The following is a 19,689-nucleotide window of genomic DNA, read 5'->3' on the forward strand; positions in this document are numbered from 1 at the left end:
GTGCCAGATCCATCTCGAGGTTCCCTCGTACGCGCTCAAATTGTTTCAGATCCTGTTTTGGCACCATCAGAATATCTAAATTGCGGTCAGATGGTGCTCAGACTGCACACATGGAGCACCGTCGAATAGGTGTCCCATCTCGACGGCGCCCGGAGGGATTTGAACATGTGCAATGCACTCAGGGTCGCCGGCCGACTGGGACCAACCGTGTTGACTCTTGCAGATGGCTGTAAGAATGTTTTCGAACTGCAACGTGACGCTTTTCGGATGTGGGTCGAATCGTCATTCTAACACCCTTCGGCCTCATTTTGGCTATGTGTGACAGGGGTATAAACATGCTTGTCTCCCAAGCAAAATTATATCCAAATCTACCAGAGGCCCTTTTACCATAAGCTGAGTTTACACTGTGTGAGTTTTGACCCATTTTGAGCCATTTCGTGCGAGAATTTTTTGGATTGCGCCGAGTTTCAGCTTAATTGTGCGACCTGCATCCTGTAGTATACATGGAGTAACGAGCTGCATTTAACCTCTCATGACCACCTCCCCATCGGCAATCGTATGGTCGGATGAAAATCTAACCTGTTTGATATTCTGGTCGCCCCTCATGAGGGTGTCGCGCTGTTGAAGCAGCGCTACGAGCGTCTACAAGCCGATTTACCCCAACCTCTCGCACTGCACATGTGCACACACCGATGCGGAATTGGAGAGATCATAAACAGTGATCATCTCTTTGGGAGAGAGCAGTTTATGTTTTTCTTCTGGAAACACGAGTCCGACATGTGGTCTTTGAACGTACAATGTGAGTAGTCAGATCACATCAGAGCATCGGGCCGTACAGTGTGAGAACATAAAGCGTGCGCTCTGAACTTTTACATCCTGCAGTTTTGTCGTAATTTGAGCTGGAGCCGAGTACAACGATTGAAAATATCATACAGTGTCTGCCCAGCTTTATACAGCTGGAGTTGTGTTTGAAAACCAGATCAACATGTGGATCCCTTGTCAAATCTCTTGTGGTGGCTCTGAGCAAAATGGCAGCAGCACAACAAAATCTCATTCAGTGGGATTCAATGTACAACAATAAGCAGCAACTTCATTTAATTTTTACAGAAATAATTAGCTTAAAAATTGCATAATGTTAATTTAGAAAAATAAAAGCTGTTGGATTTATTGGTTTAAAATGTAAATTTTTCTTGTAAATGACAAGAGTTTTATCAAATTTACAAGTTGTTCAGTCAACGAATTTATGTATTTTTACTGTAATATTTACAGAATTGTTCTGGCAACTGCAGCTGCCATTAAAAATGGATATATATATATATATATATATATATATATATATATATATATATATATATATATATATAAAATATTTGGAGTAACATTTACTTGAAATAACCTAAGAAAGTTTTTTGACTCAGGAATTCCAAGCAAATTTTCCAAGGGGAATTCTTAAGTAAAATTTAATTGCATCTATATATTAGTTTTTCTAAAAGATTAACTCAGGTAACATTTACTAGCAATTATCAACTGAATATTTTCATTGAATTTTACTCTGTCTTTATTCATAAAAAGTAAAACTTTTCAGCTGTTCCCCTTGCTTTTACTCAAGGATGCAACAGCAGATCCAGTTTGGATCTGCATGTTGATTTGGCACAAATTCTACACTGGATGCCTTTCCTGATGCACCTCCACATTACATGGAGAAACGTGGCAGTGCACTAAACACTAACCTCAGTGCAGTAACCACTTGTCCACCACCCCTGCACCACAGCAGATCTTAGATCATTAGTTCATGAATGTGTTCATTATAAAACAACTATTGATGCATCTTTTTTCTAAACAGAATTTCTTTTGTCGTACTGTCTGACAAATTTAAGTATTTTTAATAATCCATAGTAGGCAGAGGTGTGGCCAAGTGGTCAGTGCACTTGGTTTCAGTTCCCGGTTCAAACCCCACACCAGCCACATTTCTCCCATGTAATGTGGAGGTCCATCAGGGAGGGCACCCAGTGCCAAATCAACATGCAGATCCAAATTGGATTATTAAGGATTATTTCAACAAATCCTTGAAAGAGAACTATCTGCTGACAAAACTGTACTCAGGAGTCCTTCATGTGTCCGTCATACTGCCCATTATAACTCAGATAAATGATCCCACGGAAAACAGGCCAACACCAGATGAAAGTCTCAGTGTTCAGATAAGATCTTACAAGGATCTGATCTGGACTCAGATATAAAAAGTCACATCCAGTCTTAGCTGTGACATCTGAATCCAAAGTATATAAAATAGATTATTTAACCATTGTAGTTATGGTTACAACTTTACATACACTAATCAGCGGTAATTTTGGACTTAAACCAAAACCACTTACCATGCAGGTGGCATTAACATTTATTTCTATTTTGCATTATTATGAAGAACTGCTATCAAAGGTTACAAAAATAAGATAACACAGCAGCACTACTACAAAAGGTATCAGTTAAATACTGGAGGGTGGAATATAATAAGTATACGCAGTGTAAAAATGTCACCCAACAGTGTTTGGATAACAATGTATCTACACACACATTAGCTTAGCTAATGTTAAATAAAAGAATTGTGAACTAAAATGTTCAAATCAAGAAATTACTTAAAAAGCAGAAAGCATTTTTTAAAGTAAGTTTGGTGTTTGTCCAAGGAGGAAGGAATGTGCCGTATTTTCATAACTACTAGGGGCCTGTTCCTAAATGTTACTACCAGTATTATCGTAGCTCGGACATTTTTAAATAAAATCCACTGCAAAATTTGTGATCTGTTATGACGGGCACAAATTTTTCGCCAGTGGGTGTTAAGAATACGAGACCTGCCCACAGTATAGTTTACAGCAGCGTTTGCCAACCTGTGAAACACGGCGCTCATGATATGGTATAATTACGAGATCGGAAGCGTGCACACTGTTGTTGTTGGTCGACTTCCGGCTGCTCCCAGTTTCTCAGGTCGCCACAGTGGATCCAGTACAGATCCTCATTGGGATTTGACACACGTTTTATGCCGGATGCCTTTTCGGACGCAACTCCAGTTTTAAAGGGACCGATCACACACAGTGGTCTCCCAGCCAAGTCTTGATCAGGACCTACTCTGCTTTACGTCTTTGAGATCCGACCGGATCAGATGTGCTCAGAGTGGAACGGCAGAAGCGTTTTCACTCACACACTGAGATAACGTTTACCTCTTCAGCAGGCTCACCATGAAACAGAAGGATCTGCTTTTATTGTTGCACCTTAAACGAGGCTCGACAATGACTGCGTTCTGAAAACAGTCGCCTTTGTTTTTCTTTTGGGGTCACCAGAACATTCTGCATGTTTCAGCCATCAGTCAAATTTGAAAAGTGCGTCCTCTCTGCTCCTGCTAGTGAGTCCAGGACGTAAAACAGCAGCAGCCACGGAAACAACCACAGGCGTTCAGTCTCGACAGCACAGAGAACTCCAAAAGCACCGCAATCAAAATAGTGGCACCATTTGGACTTCTACCACTGCCAGCACCATCAGCTTTAACTAGTGTGTGAACGTGTGTTGGTATAGTTGTGTTGATTGCACCAGCAGTACTGTTACTACACACAAATAAAGAGTAAGGATTCACCGGTGTGTTGATGGTTGAGAGTAAAAGAAGAAGGTTGGGGTAACTTTGTTGGTTTCTGACCACTGGAGGTGTTACGCAAGAAGACATCAGGTTCCGAGTTGACAAGTCTGTGTGAGGAGATACAGTACACGAACCCTGCAGCAGAGAGCGTATGTGGAAATCTCACCTGCTTCAGCAAGGTAGCACCAGGGGACTAAGATCAGCCAATGGTCTGTTAAGGAAGCAGTCCATTAAAGTGTGTCAGTGAGTATGAGAAACACAAATGACTGTAACTGCCTCTGCAAACAGGTGTGTGTGTGTGTGTGTCTCATCATATGTCAGTCTACATCAGCCCACTATCACGTTGTAGTTGTGTACTGTGTGTAGCTATGAGAGTGTGTCTCTCCTGACATGAGTGTGTGTATGTGTGAGAGATTTGTGTAACTAATTGCAGGCGAAGTACTCCTTGAGAGGGGCAAAGAGGTGTTTGATGACGGGGACGCTCCAGGAACGTCCAAGAAGCCTTTGTCTGGCCAGGCGACTCATGTTGGACACATCAGTGTAGTGGACGGGGAAACCAAACACCCTGGACACACAAAGACAAGATGAGTTGAACGTTGGATTCTAATGCACGTCTAATTCAGTCAACACACCACTGAACACACACTTAAGGCGCCATCGTCAGTACACAGTCTGAAACATCAGTTTGGGGTGTCAAAGAATCATTTGTGTTATTTACAGGGTGCATCATCTGAATGCAAATTTGGGTGTTAAGTGCACATGTCACGTTTTGACCCAGAGCGGCGCTTTGATTCTATTTTTTCCCCACTTTCTTTTCATCATCATCTGCTCCTGCTTTGTTTTATTAGTTGTTTTTTTCATCATGTGTTTATTCTATGTTCCATTTTTGCTTTGCCAATTTGTTTATTTGTTAGTTTCATACTTTGGCCATTGTTCAGTTCCATTCTAGTTTGTTCTGCCAGGTTGTGTTTTCATTGTTTGTCATTTAACTATCATCTGTTTATTTTTGCTGTTCTCATTTCTGTTGTACTTTTACACTCAACAAAAATATAAACGAAACACTTTTGGTTTTGCTCCCATTTTGTATGAGATGAACTCAAAGATCTAAAACTTTTTCCACATACACAATATCACCATTTCCCTCAAATATTGTTCACAAACCAGTCTAAATCTGTGATAGTGAGCACTTCTCCTTTGCTGAGATAATCCATCCCACCTCACAGGTGTGCCATATCAAGATGCTGATTAGACACCATGATTAGTGCACAGGTGTGCCTTAGACTGCCCACAATAAAAGGCCACTCTGAAAGGTGCAGTTTTGTTTTATTGGGGGGGGGATACTAGTCAGTATCTGGTGTGACCACCATTTGCCTCATGCAGTGCAACACATCTCCTTCGCATAGAGTTGATCAGGTTGTCAATTGTGGCCTGTGGAATGTTGGTCCACTCCTCTTCAATGGCTGTGCGAAGTTGCTGGATATTGGCAGGAACTGGTACACGCTGTCGTATACGCCGGTCCAGAGCGTCCCAAACATGCGCAATGGGTGACATGTCCGGTGAGTATGCTGGCCATGCAAGAACTGGGACATTTTCAGCTTCCAAGAATTGTGTACAGATCCTTGTAACATGGGGCCATGAATTATCCTGCTGCAACATGAGGTGATGTTCTTGGATGTATGGCACAACAATGGGCCTCAGGATCTCGTCACGGTATCTCATGCAGATGAGCTTCCCTGAGACGGTTTCTGACAGTTTGTGCAGAAATTCTTTGGTTATGCAAACCGATTGTTTCAGCAGCTGTCCGAGTGGCTGGTCTCAGACGATCTTGGAGGTGAACATGCTGGATGTGGAGGTCCTGGGCTGGTGTGGTTACACGTGGTCTGCGGTTGTGAGGCTGGTTGGATGTACTGCCAAATTCTCTGAAACGCCTTTGGAGACGGCTTATGGTAGAGAAATGAACATTCAATACACGAGCAACAGCTCTGGTTGACATTCCTACTGTCAGCATGCCAATTGCACGATTCTGTCTGCTTTGTATTTTCATTTACTCCCGCTCTTGCACCTGCTCACTTGTCTTTGGTGTCTTTGTCTCTTTCATTACTCCACTCTGTGCTTTCCTTCCTTCACTATCTTGCAGTGTGCACAATCTTTGTCTCACCCAGTTAAACCCTCACAGTCTCACAACTCACTGCCAGTTTGTTGTCTTTTGTACACATTTCAGCCTTTGTATTCAGTCCTGTTTCACATTGCCATGTACTCTGCTCCACTGCTTGATTACCTTTGCACCAAACCTAAGCCTGGAATAAAGATGATGATTTCTCTTACACCAAAGCCTAGTCTAGAAGTCTGCATTGCGGGTCCAGCTGCTTCAGGTGCCCCACATGACACACAAGGGTTGGATTTTTGTTATTCAATAGTCAAGGGCAGAGGTAGATCTCACTGATCATTCACTGGAACATATTTGGCACAATAAAAGCACCAAAACCTGTTTTGTTGACAATCATAATAAAATTTGGACAAATAGTACTTTGACAATTTAATGTGGATGTATGACTGAAGATTTCAGCTCTTTGGTCAACATCTCTTATTTGTTAGACTTCTCTGATGTTTTGTCAGATACTTGTACGGTCACTCGGGTTTTGAGAATTACATCCTCCAGACTGATGTACCAAACAGTACCACAGTCTTTGCATAATTGAATGATTGACACAAATGAAGTCCAAGACATATTCACTGACTTAGAATTGTTCATGTTTCCATCCAGTGACTTGTCAAAAGAAAACTGACTGTAAAAGTCATGATTTGTTTCAACATTAATCCTGATAAGACAGACACACACATCATCATACCTTTCCATCTCTGTACACCAGAGGATGTCCTCCTTGTTGTCCATGTAGACGGGGAAATGTTCGTCTTTCCCCTGCTTCACAGAGTTGGAGCGTGTCGTTATCGTACGCAACTTCTCAAACTGCAATGAGCAGCCACAACCAAATGCATCACACACACACACACACACACACACACACACACACACACACACACACACACACACACACACACACACACACACACACACACACACACACACACACACACACACACACACATCCTTTTTAATCCCGCAGCTGTTCTCTTTTTGTTTTCTATTATGCATGGTGGATTGAAGCTGCATAGAAAAGTGATTGATGGTGATGATGCTTTTGGAAAACTACTCCTCTTGTTGCAGAGGCAAAAGTGTACAAAGTGCATCCAGAAAGTATTCACGGTGCCTCACTTTTTCCACATTTTATGTTACGGGCTTATTCCAAAATAAATGAAATTCATAATGACAATGCGAAAAGGTTCTTTTGAGATTTCTGCAAATTTATTAAAAATACAAAACCTAAGAAATCACATGTACAAAAGTATTCAGTCTTTGCCATGAAGCTCAAAATTGAGTTCAGGTGCCTCCTGTTTCCACTGATCATCCTTGAGATGTTTCTACAGCTTAATTGGAGTCCACCTGGGGTAAATTCAGTTGATTGGACATGATTTGGTAAGACACACACCTGTCTACATGTAAGGTCCCACAGTTGACAGTCAGAGCACAAACCAAGCATTAAGTCAAAGGAATTGTCTGTAGACCTCTAAGACAGGATTGTCTCAGGGCACAAATCTTTGGAACGGCACAGAAACATTTTTGATGCTTTGAAGGTCCCAATGAGCACAGTGACCTCCATCATCCATTAATGGAAGCAGTTCAGATCCACCAGGCCTCAAGAGCTGGCCTCTCATCTAAACTGAATGATCGGGGGAGAAAGGCCTTAGTCAGGGAGGTGACCAAGAACCCAATGGTCACTCTGTCAGTGCTCCAGGATTCCTCTGTGGAGAGAGGAGAACCTTCCAGAAGGACAAGCATCTCTGCAGCAATCCACCAATCAGGCCTGTATGGTAGAGTGGTCAGACGGAAGCCACTCCTTAGTAAAAGACACATGGCAGCCCACCTGGAGTTTGACAAAAGGCACCTGAAGGACTCTCAGACCAGAAGAAACAAAATTCTCTGGTCTGATGAGACAAAGGTTGAACTCTTTGGCGTCATATTTGGAGGAAACCAGGCACCATCCCTACAGTGAAGCATGGTGGTGGCAGCATCATGCTGTGGGATGTTTTTCAGCAGCAGGAACTGGGAGACTAGTCAGGATTGAGGGAAGGATGAATGCAGCAATGTACAGAGACATCCTGGATGAAAACCTGCTCCAGAGCACTCGTGACATCAGACTCGGGCGACGGTTCAACTTTCAGCAGGACAATGACCCTAAGCACACAGCCAGGATATCAAAAGAGTGGCTTCAGGACAACTCTGTGAATGTCCTTGAGTGGCCCAGCCAGAGATGGATTTAACATCTCTGTAGAGATCTGAAAACGGCTGCGCACCGACGCTCCCCATCCAACCTGATGAAGCTTGAGAGGTGCTGCAAAGAGGAATGGACCAAACTGTGCAAACATAGGTGCACCAAGCTTGTGGCATCATATTCGAGAAGATTTGAGGCTGTAATTGTTGCCAAAGGTGCATCAACAAAGTACTGAGCAGTGTGAATACTTATGTATATGTCATTTCTTAGTTTTTTATTTTTGATAAATTTGCAGAAATTCATGTTGTCATTATGGGGTGTTGTGAGCAGAAGTTTGAGGGAAAAAATGAATTTACTCCATTTTGGAATAAGGCTGTAACATAACAAAATGTGAAACGAAAAAGTGAAGGGCTGTGAATATGTTCCAGATGCACTTTATAAGTGGCAACAGGGGACAACTGTAAAACACCTTAGTCCATAGTGAAATATGACTACAACAGGCAAGAGTGGATTTTAAAAGGTTTAGCTCCGCATCATGCTCCTCAAGTATCACTTTTAGATTCTGCAGACTTATTAATAAATACTACACGAATTTTTCTAAAATGTAGAGATTTATGTTTTTTTAATGCCACTTTTGAAAATTCTATTAGAACCCAGTATCTTTTCTTGTCACTTATCACGAAGTAACACACTGCGTGACAGTAAGCACAGACACGCATGCACACGGACACAAACACGTCGGGATACCTTGGCTGTGCGACCGTGTTCCAGGCACTCTTGAAGGTCCAGTCTGTCGTTGGCCATCGGTGTCAGAGGTCTGACCACATGAAACGTGTCAAATATTAACTTCATGTAAATCAGAGTTAGAGTAACACAATTCAATGGTTTACTCTTTAGAAAAACACAGGTGACCACAACAAGTGCTGATTTCAATAATGTGCTTGTGTGTTTTCACCTGGACATTCCAGGCAGGTTCCCCCAGAAATATCGAGCTCGGTGGGCTGCAGAAACCTCCTTGGCATCGATCATCACTGGGTTACACTGCAGACAAAAGGCAGTGTTATGTTTGTTTCACTGAAATAAGAATCCGAACATAAGTCTGAAATATCTTATTTTAGCAGAACCTTAATGCTTCCGAAAAACCTCAAGGTGACGTCAACTGTACGTACACATGGTCAGAAGGTCCGTGGAAAGATGAGGGATTACCAAGTTATTATTAAGTTTTGTTGTTTTGTTAGAAAATCCCACCATTCTTAAAACAAGACCACGGCACAGTGAGTGAATTTCCTGGTTAATTATGGAGACCCTCCTGGAACCTCTAAGGTTTAAAGCTGTACGCCTTTTGGGTTTTAAGGTTTAAGTCATGAAAAGAATTTTCTTTGGCACCACTATAACTTTAGACGTGGTGGAGACAACTTGCTAAAGTTCAAACCGAGCATCAGAATGGGGAAAAAAGTGGATTTATGTGACTTTGAACATGGCATGGCTGTTGGTGCCAGACGGGCTGGTCTGAGTGTTTCAGAAACTGCTGATCTACTGCGATTCTGACGCACAACCATCTCTAGGGTTTACAGAGAGTGGTCCAAAAAAGAGACAATATCCAGTGAGTGGCAATTGGGTGGAAGTAAATGCCTTTTTTATGTCAGAGGAGAATGGGCAGACTGGTTGAATGCCATGATGTCAATATGAACCAACATCTCTGAGGAATGTCTCCAACACCTTGTTGAATCTATGCCACAAAGAATTAAGGCAATTCTGAAGGCAAAAGGGGGTCCAACCAGGTACCAGAAAGGTGTACCCAATAAAGTGGCCAGTGGGTGTATTTTGTAAATGTTAGCAAGAAATAAACACTTTTAAACTCAGATAAAACTGAAGTTATTGTACTTGGCCCCACAAATCTTAGAAACATGGTGTCTAACCAGATCCTTACTCTGGATGGCATTACCCTGACCTCTAGTAATACTGTGAGAAATCTTGGAGTCATTTTTGATCAGGATATGTCATTCAATGCGCATATTAAACAAATGTGTAGGACTGCTTTTTTGCATTTGCGCAATATCTCTAAAATTAGAAAGGTCTTGTCTCAGAGTGATGCTGAAAAACTAATTCATGCATTTATTTCCTCTAGGCTGGACTATTGTAATTCATTATTATCAGGTTGTCCTAAAAGTTCCCTGAAAAGCCTTCAGTTAATTCAAAATGCTGCAGCTAGAGTACTGACAGGGACTAGAAGGAGAGAGCATATCTCACCCATATTGGCCTCTCTTCATTGGCTTCCTGTTAATTCTAGAATAGAATTTAAAATTCTTCTTCTTACTCATAAGGTTTTGAATAATCAGGTCCCATCTTATCTTAGGGACCTCATAGTACCATATCACCCCAATAGAGCGCTTCGCTCTCAGACTGCAGGCTTACTTGTAGTTCCTAGGGTTTGTAAGAGTAGAATGGGAGGCAGAGCCTTCAGCTTTCAGGCTCCTCTCCTGTGGAACCAGCTCCCAAATCGGATCAGGGAGACAGACACCCTCTCTACTTTTAAGATTAGGCTTAAAACTTTCCTTTTTGCTAAAGCTTATAGTTAGGGCTGGATCAGGTGACCCTGAACCATCCCTTAGTTATGCTGCTATAGACTTAGACTGCTGGGGGCTTCCCATGATACACTGAGTGTTTCTTTCTCTTTTTGCTCTGTATTTAATCATTAGTGATTGATCTCTGCTCCCCTCCACAGCATGTCTTTTTCCTGGTTCTCTCCCTCAGCCCCAACCAGTCCCAGCAGAAGACTGCCCCTCCCTGAGCCTGGTTCTGCTGGAGGTTTCTTCCTGTTAAAAGGGAGTTTTTCCTTCCCACTGTCGCCAAGTGCTTGCTCACAGGGGGTCTTTTTGACCGTTGGGGTTTTTCCGTAATTATTGTATGGCTTTGCCTTACAATATAAAGCGCCTTGGGGCAACTGTTTGTTGTGATTTGGCGCTATATAAATAAAACTGATTTGATCTAAAAATACTGTTTTTGAAACCAGATAACACCTCTGAAGTGATTTACAAGACATCTTACGGATGGCGTGCACGCCCCAAGAACGCGCATCAAGCAAGTGGGTCAGGTCACAAGTAATCTTGAAACCTTACTCACTTCCTCCTGCGGTTCGTCTGCACGATGGCGTTTGAAGGAAAAGATAATATTCGCCTGGATTTCAGCAGTGTGGCCTTTTTCATTAGCACTTTCAAATGTATCCGCTGTGAAACAATCAGAAACTAAAATTTTTAATTCTCTGATGTTGATAGTGTGAACTATGAGCAAATATTCATTACATGCTTTTTTTTTAAATCATGCAGCTAAAATAACAACAAAAAATTTCAATGTCAATGGCCAAAAATTTAAACAAACTGAATTTATTCTCTTTGTGTCTGTTGATGTTTCAGTGTAAACTGTGTTTCGTGTGTAAACATCTGCAGGTGTGTGTGAATTTTGTCTACCTCTAAGAAGCGGGAGATGTCCCGTTTGTCACTCACTCCCATGGCGACCACATTCTCAAACAGCCAGAAGAACGGTCGCTCATCCCCCGGCTTCGGCCGAGCCTCGTGAAGTAGACGGTAAAACTCAAAAAACAACCGTCCGGTTCCCTCTGCAGGAAGAAGAGCACGCTGCATTGAGAGGTGCACAAGTGCCTCAGGAAAATTGTAACGTTAATGTTTCCCAAGGATATTGTGCAAAATTTTCCTGAAAGCACTGAAATCAGTCTTTATATGTATACAAAATAAAATTTACCATAAAGACCTTTTCGTGCTGGGTTGACTATGGAGAGGTCGTTGCAGGGGCTTCCTCCTATAACCAGGTCAAAGGGCCCCCACTCGTCGATCTGACACACATCAGCACAGACAAAACAACTTTGGTGGAATAGAATTAACAATAGCCAACTGATATTTCTATGACTTTTTAGGTAAACAGAAATAAGCTGCGTGTCAGCGCGATGCTCTGTTTAAAAAGACTTTTTCACAGTTTCATCTCACTGAGCAGCACCTTTTTTATCATACGGTAAATCTTTCAAATCTAAAACATTTCTTTAACCCTCTGGGGACCAAGAGAAGTTTCTCAAATTTACCATAATTTACCATACAATCCCCCTTTAAGATACTTTCTTTGAGTATAACGCCCATGTGTTGCATGTCAAAATGTTCAGAACAATCTCAGCTTTCTGAATGTGAGACATATATGGTATTTGTCACAAACACTGTGTAAAATATATAATCTGGTTCTAAAGATGAAAATATGAAACTTTTTTTTAGAAATTCTTCAAATCATCATTGAACATTAAGGGTGTCACGGTTCAGTTCATATTTATGGTGAGACGTCATGGTCCAGTTCAAGTTCAGTGTTTACATACAGTAGCTTTAATCAGTGAGCGGCATGAAAGGTGCCGAGTGCCACCAACACTGGGACAAAGTGTAAATGTAAACTTTCCTTTGTCATTAAACATTTAAAAATTGGATTCCATCTCTTATCATTTCCACTGGGGTGAATTTATTGTGCATCGCGCTGTGTTTTATTTTTTGCTTGTTTTTATGTCGCATGACGTGTGGAGCCAAACTGCCTTCCAAATTTAGTCAATTTAAGTTTGTTTTACTTTTGTGCAAATGACAGCATCTCATAAAACCTCACTCTGTAGAGATTTTAAATCACTGCACACAGCGTGACTATTCGGTTAACTTCTCATCCGTGAAATTTTACACTAATTTCATACAAAACATCAACTTTTGTCATAAATTGGTGGCATTTTCTGTATAAACTCAAAAGCGGACTGACCTCATCCGGGGGGGATTGCACTAAAGAGGGAGAAAGAAATTTTCATAATCTGTGCAGGAAGGCAGCTTCCTGCACAGATTATGAAACTGGAGGGACACAGTCTGTGGACCTGAGATGAAATGTCAATGACTTCTGGAAACAAATACACGTGTCTATAATCATACTGTGCAGCGTCATACCGTCTATTCCTTGCACAGTTCTGTGCACCGAACCTTTGCGTGCGTACCGTAAGATTCAATACAAATACATGTATTGTGACACTCCTAGTAAACATCCATTTTTATTTGTGTTTTAGAGTTAGAAATGGTTTTATCAACATCTTCAGGTCACAAAAGTGGTTCAACATATGAATTTTTTTTTAAAACTATGCATAACTAATTAAAAAGAATAAATAAATAAAATATGTGCTGTGACTGTCTATAGGGGAGATCCATTTTACAGATGAGAATTTGTGGTTTCAGGAAGTAGTTGTATGAATTCACTCTATTAATTGTGTTTTTATTAACAGACACACAAAAATGACAAAAAGTACACTTAGATGCGCTTGCACATCCCTCAACCCCAGAGGGTTAAACCAGCTCTGAATCTTAGTGGTTAAGACAACAATTCCACTCACGTGTTTGCGCGTTACATTGCGCACGTCACCCACGTACATGATGCGCCCCTGATGTCGAACCATGCCAACAGTGATGGAGTCTTCACACACTTCCGACGCCACATACTTATCGACCTGGATGCCCAAATCCTTTAACACTAACAAACCTGAGTACACAAAACCTTTCATTATTACAACTGTGACGTTTATCAAGCACTTTTACACACGCTCTCAAGCAGATACTGGACCTGTAGCAATGCCGTCAAATAGAGACAGCACTCTAATTGGTTGCCTCTTCTCAGCTGCGACTGGAGGATACAACTTAGCCGGCTCCTGAGACACAGAAGAAGAGAGGCAGAAGGACAATGAAAAGGTTTGAACACGAGGAAACTCCAACATAGACAATAAGTGGACTCTTCACTTTGACTATCCCTGAAGATGGAGGACGATTGTCTTTGATCGTTATAGGCTCCGATATGGCTGGTGAGTCCAATCTTTCAGTGACAACCCCTTCAACCCCTTGGAGAGATTTTGACAGTCTGTGGAACTACTACAGACCTGGATGCAGATTTTCTTGTCACATCCAAAAGGACACTGATGCACAACCAGGAGTAACTGAGATTTGATCCTGTTACCTTGTGAATAATCCAGTCATCCCACTAAACCCAAGAAGAGGTTCTGACAGCTAATAGTGCAAATGTGTGCTTCTTTACGCTCCCTTACCCCTCCCCCCAAAAAATCTGTTTTCATTGTGTATTATTATAATAATTTCATAAGTAGTACATTATACATTACATACTCAAACTGAAATAAATGAAGACAATAATAACTTCACACTTACAAACTCTTGTTCGTGGTTGTTAGCAAAAAAGTGTTGTAGTCGGCAGGGCCAGTCGTCCCGCCGCCGCAGTAACCCGTAGGTGTTCCGGGGTCCACACATGTAGCAGTTCCAGGGGTCTTCTTTGATGGCTGCTGCAGCCGAGCCCGCACCTACCAACAGATCCACACACTCCACACAAAAACACCTGTACACACACAATCATACACCCGCAGATGGATTTTACATGAGACTTCATTGACACTTAAGGATAATGAGTACAGGTGTAAAAATACTTTGTATGACAACATACTGCAAAGCATCAAAGTGATCATGTATCAATTTTGGGCAGAGATAAACAATATAATGCTGCAAAAATATGATTAGAACACACTGCAATTATTTGGTCAAAGTCCTTTTCCATCTACAGACATAGAAAATATCCTTTTGTGTCTCTGTCCAGTGTAAAAAGACATAAGTTTTTCTTTGTTGACACATGCAAGCTTTTGTCGACATGAAATTTAAACTGTTTTCTGGGCCATAAAAACGTACCAGCTGCTAGTAGCCAATTAACACTGTGCAATACTGACCTACAGCAGTTGTTGTTGCCACACATGAGCACTTCTCTGCCTCCACAGCAGATGGTGCAGTAGGACTGGTAGCCGTCGTCATCGTACTGGTAGGCACACTCCAGAAATGAGTTCTGTCAGAACACAAAACAGGGTCAGGACCAAGCCGTGTTTGGTGTTCCACTTAATGAACTCTTAAGAACATTCTTTTTAATGATCTTTTTATTTGGAAATACATTATAATACATCCAAGTGCAAATATTTCCACACTTTTTAACTATTATGTTATACAGAACCAAGTATCTTGTAATTGAAATGGAATTTCTTGTTCCAAAGGTTTGTAGTAGCCATATGGCTGGACTATTTCCTTTTATTTCAGTACCGTAAGGGAGGGTGAGACAGAGAAAGAAGGAAGGAAGGAAAGAAAGAAAGAAAGAAAGAAAGAAAGAAAGAAAGAAAGAAAGAAAGAAAGAAAGAAAGAAAGAAAGAAAGAAAGAAAAAACAAAAAAAGGCAGAACATATTGATTAATTAATGATCAGATCTGGACTGTATAATAGAAGATAAACCTTACTGAATTTTCATATACCATTGGGGCTTGGCTCTGCCCAGCTAACAAGCTAGCAACTGGCAGAAGAAACATGATGTCCACTTTGCAGACAAACGTGGGCCAAAATACATAACAGAATGGAACGTAAAGCCCGAATTCAACTAGCTCAAGCTTGAACTCCACCGTTGAAAGATTAAAAGACAAGTGAAGGAACAAGCATCTCACTGTTTCTGAATTTAAAGTCTGCCTTTAACACAGGGTCTATATGTGCATTTAAAATATTTATTTGTTAGTTATTGCTGCCAAATTATTATCGTACAGCCTGACTGTCACTGAGAAGACATGAACCTGAATCATTAGTGTCTTACTTTGCAGCCCTGACACATTGCTCCCACAAAGAGAGGATGCTCCAAAGAGACGTTTTGGCTTCCACAGGAGATGCAGATATCTGAACACACAAAGACACACAACAATGATCACACTCCTAACATGTTTTAACCCATTATTTACACGTACCAGGAGCTGGTAAAGAGGTACGGCGCATCTGGAAAGTATTCACAGCGCTTCACTTTTTCCACCTTTTGTTATGTTATAGCCTTATTTCAAAATCGAGTAAATTCATTTTCCCCCCTCAAAATTCTACTCACAACACGCCATAATGACAACATGAAACAAGTTTTTTTGTTGTTGTTGAAATTTTTGTAAATTTATTAAAAATAAAAAGCTAAGAAATCACATGCACATATAGTACTCCTCATGTGTTTATGTCCAAGAAATCAGAAACATTTCAGCCACAACATTTGCAACTTTTACTTCAATTTACAGTCAACTATCTCATTTGTTGTCCCCACCATATGAATGATTAAATACTGCATTAATGTTGGCCGGTATTACTTGTAACTATGGCAGCTATCTACCAAGTATGAAAAATAAATAATACGATTAAAACCAGAGTTGTTTTAGACATACAGTTTGATGTGAAGCAGAGCTGAGTCCAAAAACATCCTCTGGATGTGAAGACTTTACTGGCAAAATCACATTTTGTTTCCTAGACATGATTTGGTCATAAGTGATGAAATAGATCACCTGTCATTCAGGGTTTTAATATATCTGGGACATATTTTGACATATTTTTACTTTTTTATTAAATTATTACTTTATCCAGCAACTACTCTCTTACAAGACAACTTTGTAACAGGTTTTGGTGACTTTTTGGTCACCTCCAAAACCAGCAAAAAATACAGCTCCTTTGTTTCAGACTGCAGGAATCTTAGGCACAATAATGAGTACAGAAAGCCAAGATACTGTATAAAATAATGAAAAGCTTCTAAATATCAAATAATCTTATGCTAGAGTATTTAGCTTTTAAATGTAAGCAAAATAAATGTCTTCATGAATGACCCAATACAGTTTTACAACAGTATATGTTTTGTTCTTGGGCAATTATCCAATAGTCTGTAATCTTTTGCTTTATTAAAATAAACAATTCTCAGAAAATATTTTATTTGATAAATTTTTGGCTTTGCAATTAGCATTTAGAAAATTCAAATTTAAAGATTATTGAACATCAAACACACAAATAGTTGCAAGCATTTTTACCTTCTATATTCCTCGTCTTCTTTTTGATTTCCTGTATGAGTCTCTCTGGAAAAATGACACATTTCAGGATGTTAATCATTTTGCTTATCAACATAGATTACAAAGGAGATGAACAAGAACGATATCTGTGCTTTCGTGTAAATTATACTGTGAAATTATATGAAAAAATTTCCTGGTGAGAACGAGTGAACGTCTTATTTTGGGCCATCTTTAAGCATGCACAGTAGTAATAATAATAATAATAATAATAATAATAATGGGTTCTCCCCAGACAATGGAACAACGGCACCACGGCGACATACTGCCATCTAGCGCCACTATAGTGTAGCGTCATCTCATCATGTTTTAGTGGGAGACTTGGTGAGAATCTAACGGCACGCAAACCCGCTTTTGCGGGAAATTTCACATAAACAACTTCAGCTATTTATTTTATCCTACTTACATTCAGATGACACAAACCATGACAAAACAAACCTTACACAAAGCCAAATCTCTGCATTTTTTTTTGTTTTGTCTTGGCGGGGACGCAGCGATCGCGCTGAGCATCACAGAGGCAGGTGCACAGCCGACTCGATCAATGCTGTCTGCTGTGGGATCGATCGGATCAGAGGCTGAGAACGATACTGCAGCCTCTGTGACAGTGAACAGGGAGGCTTTTATGAAGAAAACAGCAGAACGGAATTCAAAATTATTCAGTACCGAGACACACTTTGATATTTTGGTGCTGGACAGTTGCGTGCATTATTTTCATTCATCTATGTTTTTAATGACATGTCGCACTGAAATCAGAACATTTCAGAGTGTTTCCGTTTCTTAGAGGAAAATGCGCACTTGAATGCTACTAACGTTAAAAACGGAACCACAGATTAATTACAAAGTTTACGTAACTGTGCTGCGGTGTTATGATGACTCGTTTTTTAAGTGATAACTGTTCATTTTGATGCAGTCACGGTAAAAGGAGCCGCTTTCCACCGTGCAAAAACTTAGTGCGCGTGCACAATGCACAAGTGCGGTGCGCACCAGCTCCACTGAGAAGAAGAAAACCTGAACAGTCATCCACTTGTGATTTCCAAAGTCAAATCCACCAAAGGTGTCCCCATGCACGGATTGTGTGCGATTGCCAGCCGGGTTTGTGGAGCTCCTCACAAAGTTCTCGTCACGGTTAGATAGAAAGTCCATTATCTCCTGAAAATAAAGTATTCTGACTTGTAAAAAAATCCCTCTGCGCGTCCAGCCTGTACAAAACAGCGTCATGGAGACACTCCGTGTGCATGCTCACGGTGGGACTAAAATAGTGTCCAGCGACATAAACAGCAGCATCACCACACGTTAGAATGTAAAATCCGACAGACTCTGAAAAAATTAAGAGTTTTGGGGTGAAGTGAGTCACCTTCTGTCTCTCTGTACAGCCTCTGTAAATCTGAACCTTTACTTTCGAATGAAAGCTCACGAGCTTCATTATCGGATGAAGCAGTGTTCGTTTCTTCACTGTGTCTCCCTGATGTTTCTGCTTTTCCTAAAATGTACATTACACGCTGAGAAATGCCGACAAATGCAGAGTAAAATGCAGAGTAATAAGACGTTTTCCAGAAATGCACCTGCTGACTCGGGGAGGAAAGCTGGACCTTTTGTTTTTCCATTTTTTGACAGTATAGAGGGGCGTCAAAATCTGAATCACAAGGACAAGGTGAGGTTTTCACACTTTGAAGTGAACGCCCCCAGCCTGGTGATACTGTGACATGGGAATTCAAACTTTTCAAATTGAAAACTATGCAGGGGAAATGTGTAAAAAAAGTCTAGAATCTCCCACATTTTAAACTGTCTTTCTGTACATTATTTTTTCTTTCAAATAAGTTTAAAGCACATTTGTTACAAGCAGTATGTCAATAAAACACAAACATTTTAGATTAATTTAACTAATCAACAATTCAGCACAGAATCAGGCCACAAAGAGAACTAAAAGATTTCCATTTTTGTCTTTGGACTTCAGGACACAAGGTTGGATAGGACTCCGAGTGGAAGCGTTGCGCGCGGTGAGAGTTCCCAACAGCACCGCTATACTAAAAATTTCTGGGGAGAACTCTGTAATAATACATCTTGATACATTTTTTTTCACTACAGTGTGACACAGGCTTTTATTTGAATTTTCTTGAATATGTAACATCGTGGCGTCAGTAACTTTAGAGTGTGTTGTGCACATACATACACATTTAAATAAGACAAATGTGAATGTTCACTTACCTCTGGTGCCTTCATCAATCACCTCTCTAATCTTTGCTTTATCAGCTGAGTTTTTGCGAGGTTTCTTTGCAGGGGGAGGTGTGTATGCAGCCTCGGGCTCCACCCACATCTCTGGATATACTTCCTTATACGGGTTTTGTTCCTCTGTGGGGAAGAACATAGGACATAATTCCACATTTCAGGTCTGTTTAAGTATATGGTATTTTCAAGACAATAAGTTGTGTTTTTTTGTTGTGGTTTTGTTTCGGGTTTTTTTCATTCATGTGGAAGCCCCTGCAAACTTATGTTCCGAACTGACTTGTATACGAAAAAATACTGCAGTATTATTCGCAAGTACTCCTGTATACAAACTGGTGTACTATGACTCACACTCTGGAGCAAAAGAAGAACAAGAAGCTGAATAAGCACTAAATGAGAAAAAATATATATTCTTTGGCTTTGAGAACAAGGAAATTTAAGAAATCATGCTCTCAAACTGAAAGACCAAGCTCTGCAAAAAAGAGGAAACAGAACTGTCATACTGCTCAGCACAATACTTGTTCTGACTTTGTGGGACAACAAGAATAGCAACACCAA

At 40.7% G+C, this 19,689-nt stretch overlaps 1 protein-coding gene across 4 annotated transcripts in view; it reads right to left on the reverse strand.

The window, feature by feature from the left end:
- Positions 1–3,970: 3,970 nt before the first annotated feature.
- The window catches only part of LOC117502670 (DNA (cytosine-5)-methyltransferase 3A-like), a 126,670-nt gene continuing 110,951 nt past the window's right edge, over positions 3,971–19,689 (reverse strand). For all 4 annotated transcript variants that reach the window (XM_034161744.1, XM_034161743.1, XM_034161741.1 and 1 more), the window contains 13 exons: positions 19,114–19,257; positions 16,873–16,917; positions 15,642–15,721; positions 14,747–14,859; positions 14,181–14,364; positions 13,588–13,672; positions 13,361–13,506; positions 11,710–11,800; positions 11,418–11,566; positions 8,906–8,991; positions 8,698–8,767; positions 6,469–6,587; positions 3,971–4,184 (listed from right to left, as the gene is read on the reverse strand). In XM_034161744.1, the coding sequence (XP_034017635.1) occupies positions 4,043–4,184; positions 6,469–6,587; positions 8,698–8,767; positions 8,906–8,991; positions 11,418–11,566; positions 11,710–11,800; positions 13,361–13,506; positions 13,588–13,672; positions 14,181–14,364; positions 14,747–14,859; positions 15,642–15,721; positions 16,873–16,917; positions 19,114–19,257 (1,454 nt within the window). In that variant the 3' untranslated portion in view covers positions 3,971–4,042. The remainder of the gene's footprint in view (positions 4,185–6,468; positions 6,588–8,697; positions 8,768–8,905; positions 8,992–11,417; positions 11,567–11,709; positions 11,801–13,360; positions 13,507–13,587; positions 13,673–14,180; positions 14,365–14,746; positions 14,860–15,641; positions 15,722–16,872; positions 16,918–19,113; positions 19,258–19,689) is intronic.

This window comes from Thalassophryne amazonica, chromosome 21, assembly GCF_902500255.1.
Source record: "Thalassophryne amazonica chromosome 21, fThaAma1.1, whole genome shotgun sequence".
Taxonomy (NCBI): Eukaryota; Metazoa; Chordata; class Actinopteri; order Batrachoidiformes; family Batrachoididae; genus Thalassophryne; species Thalassophryne amazonica.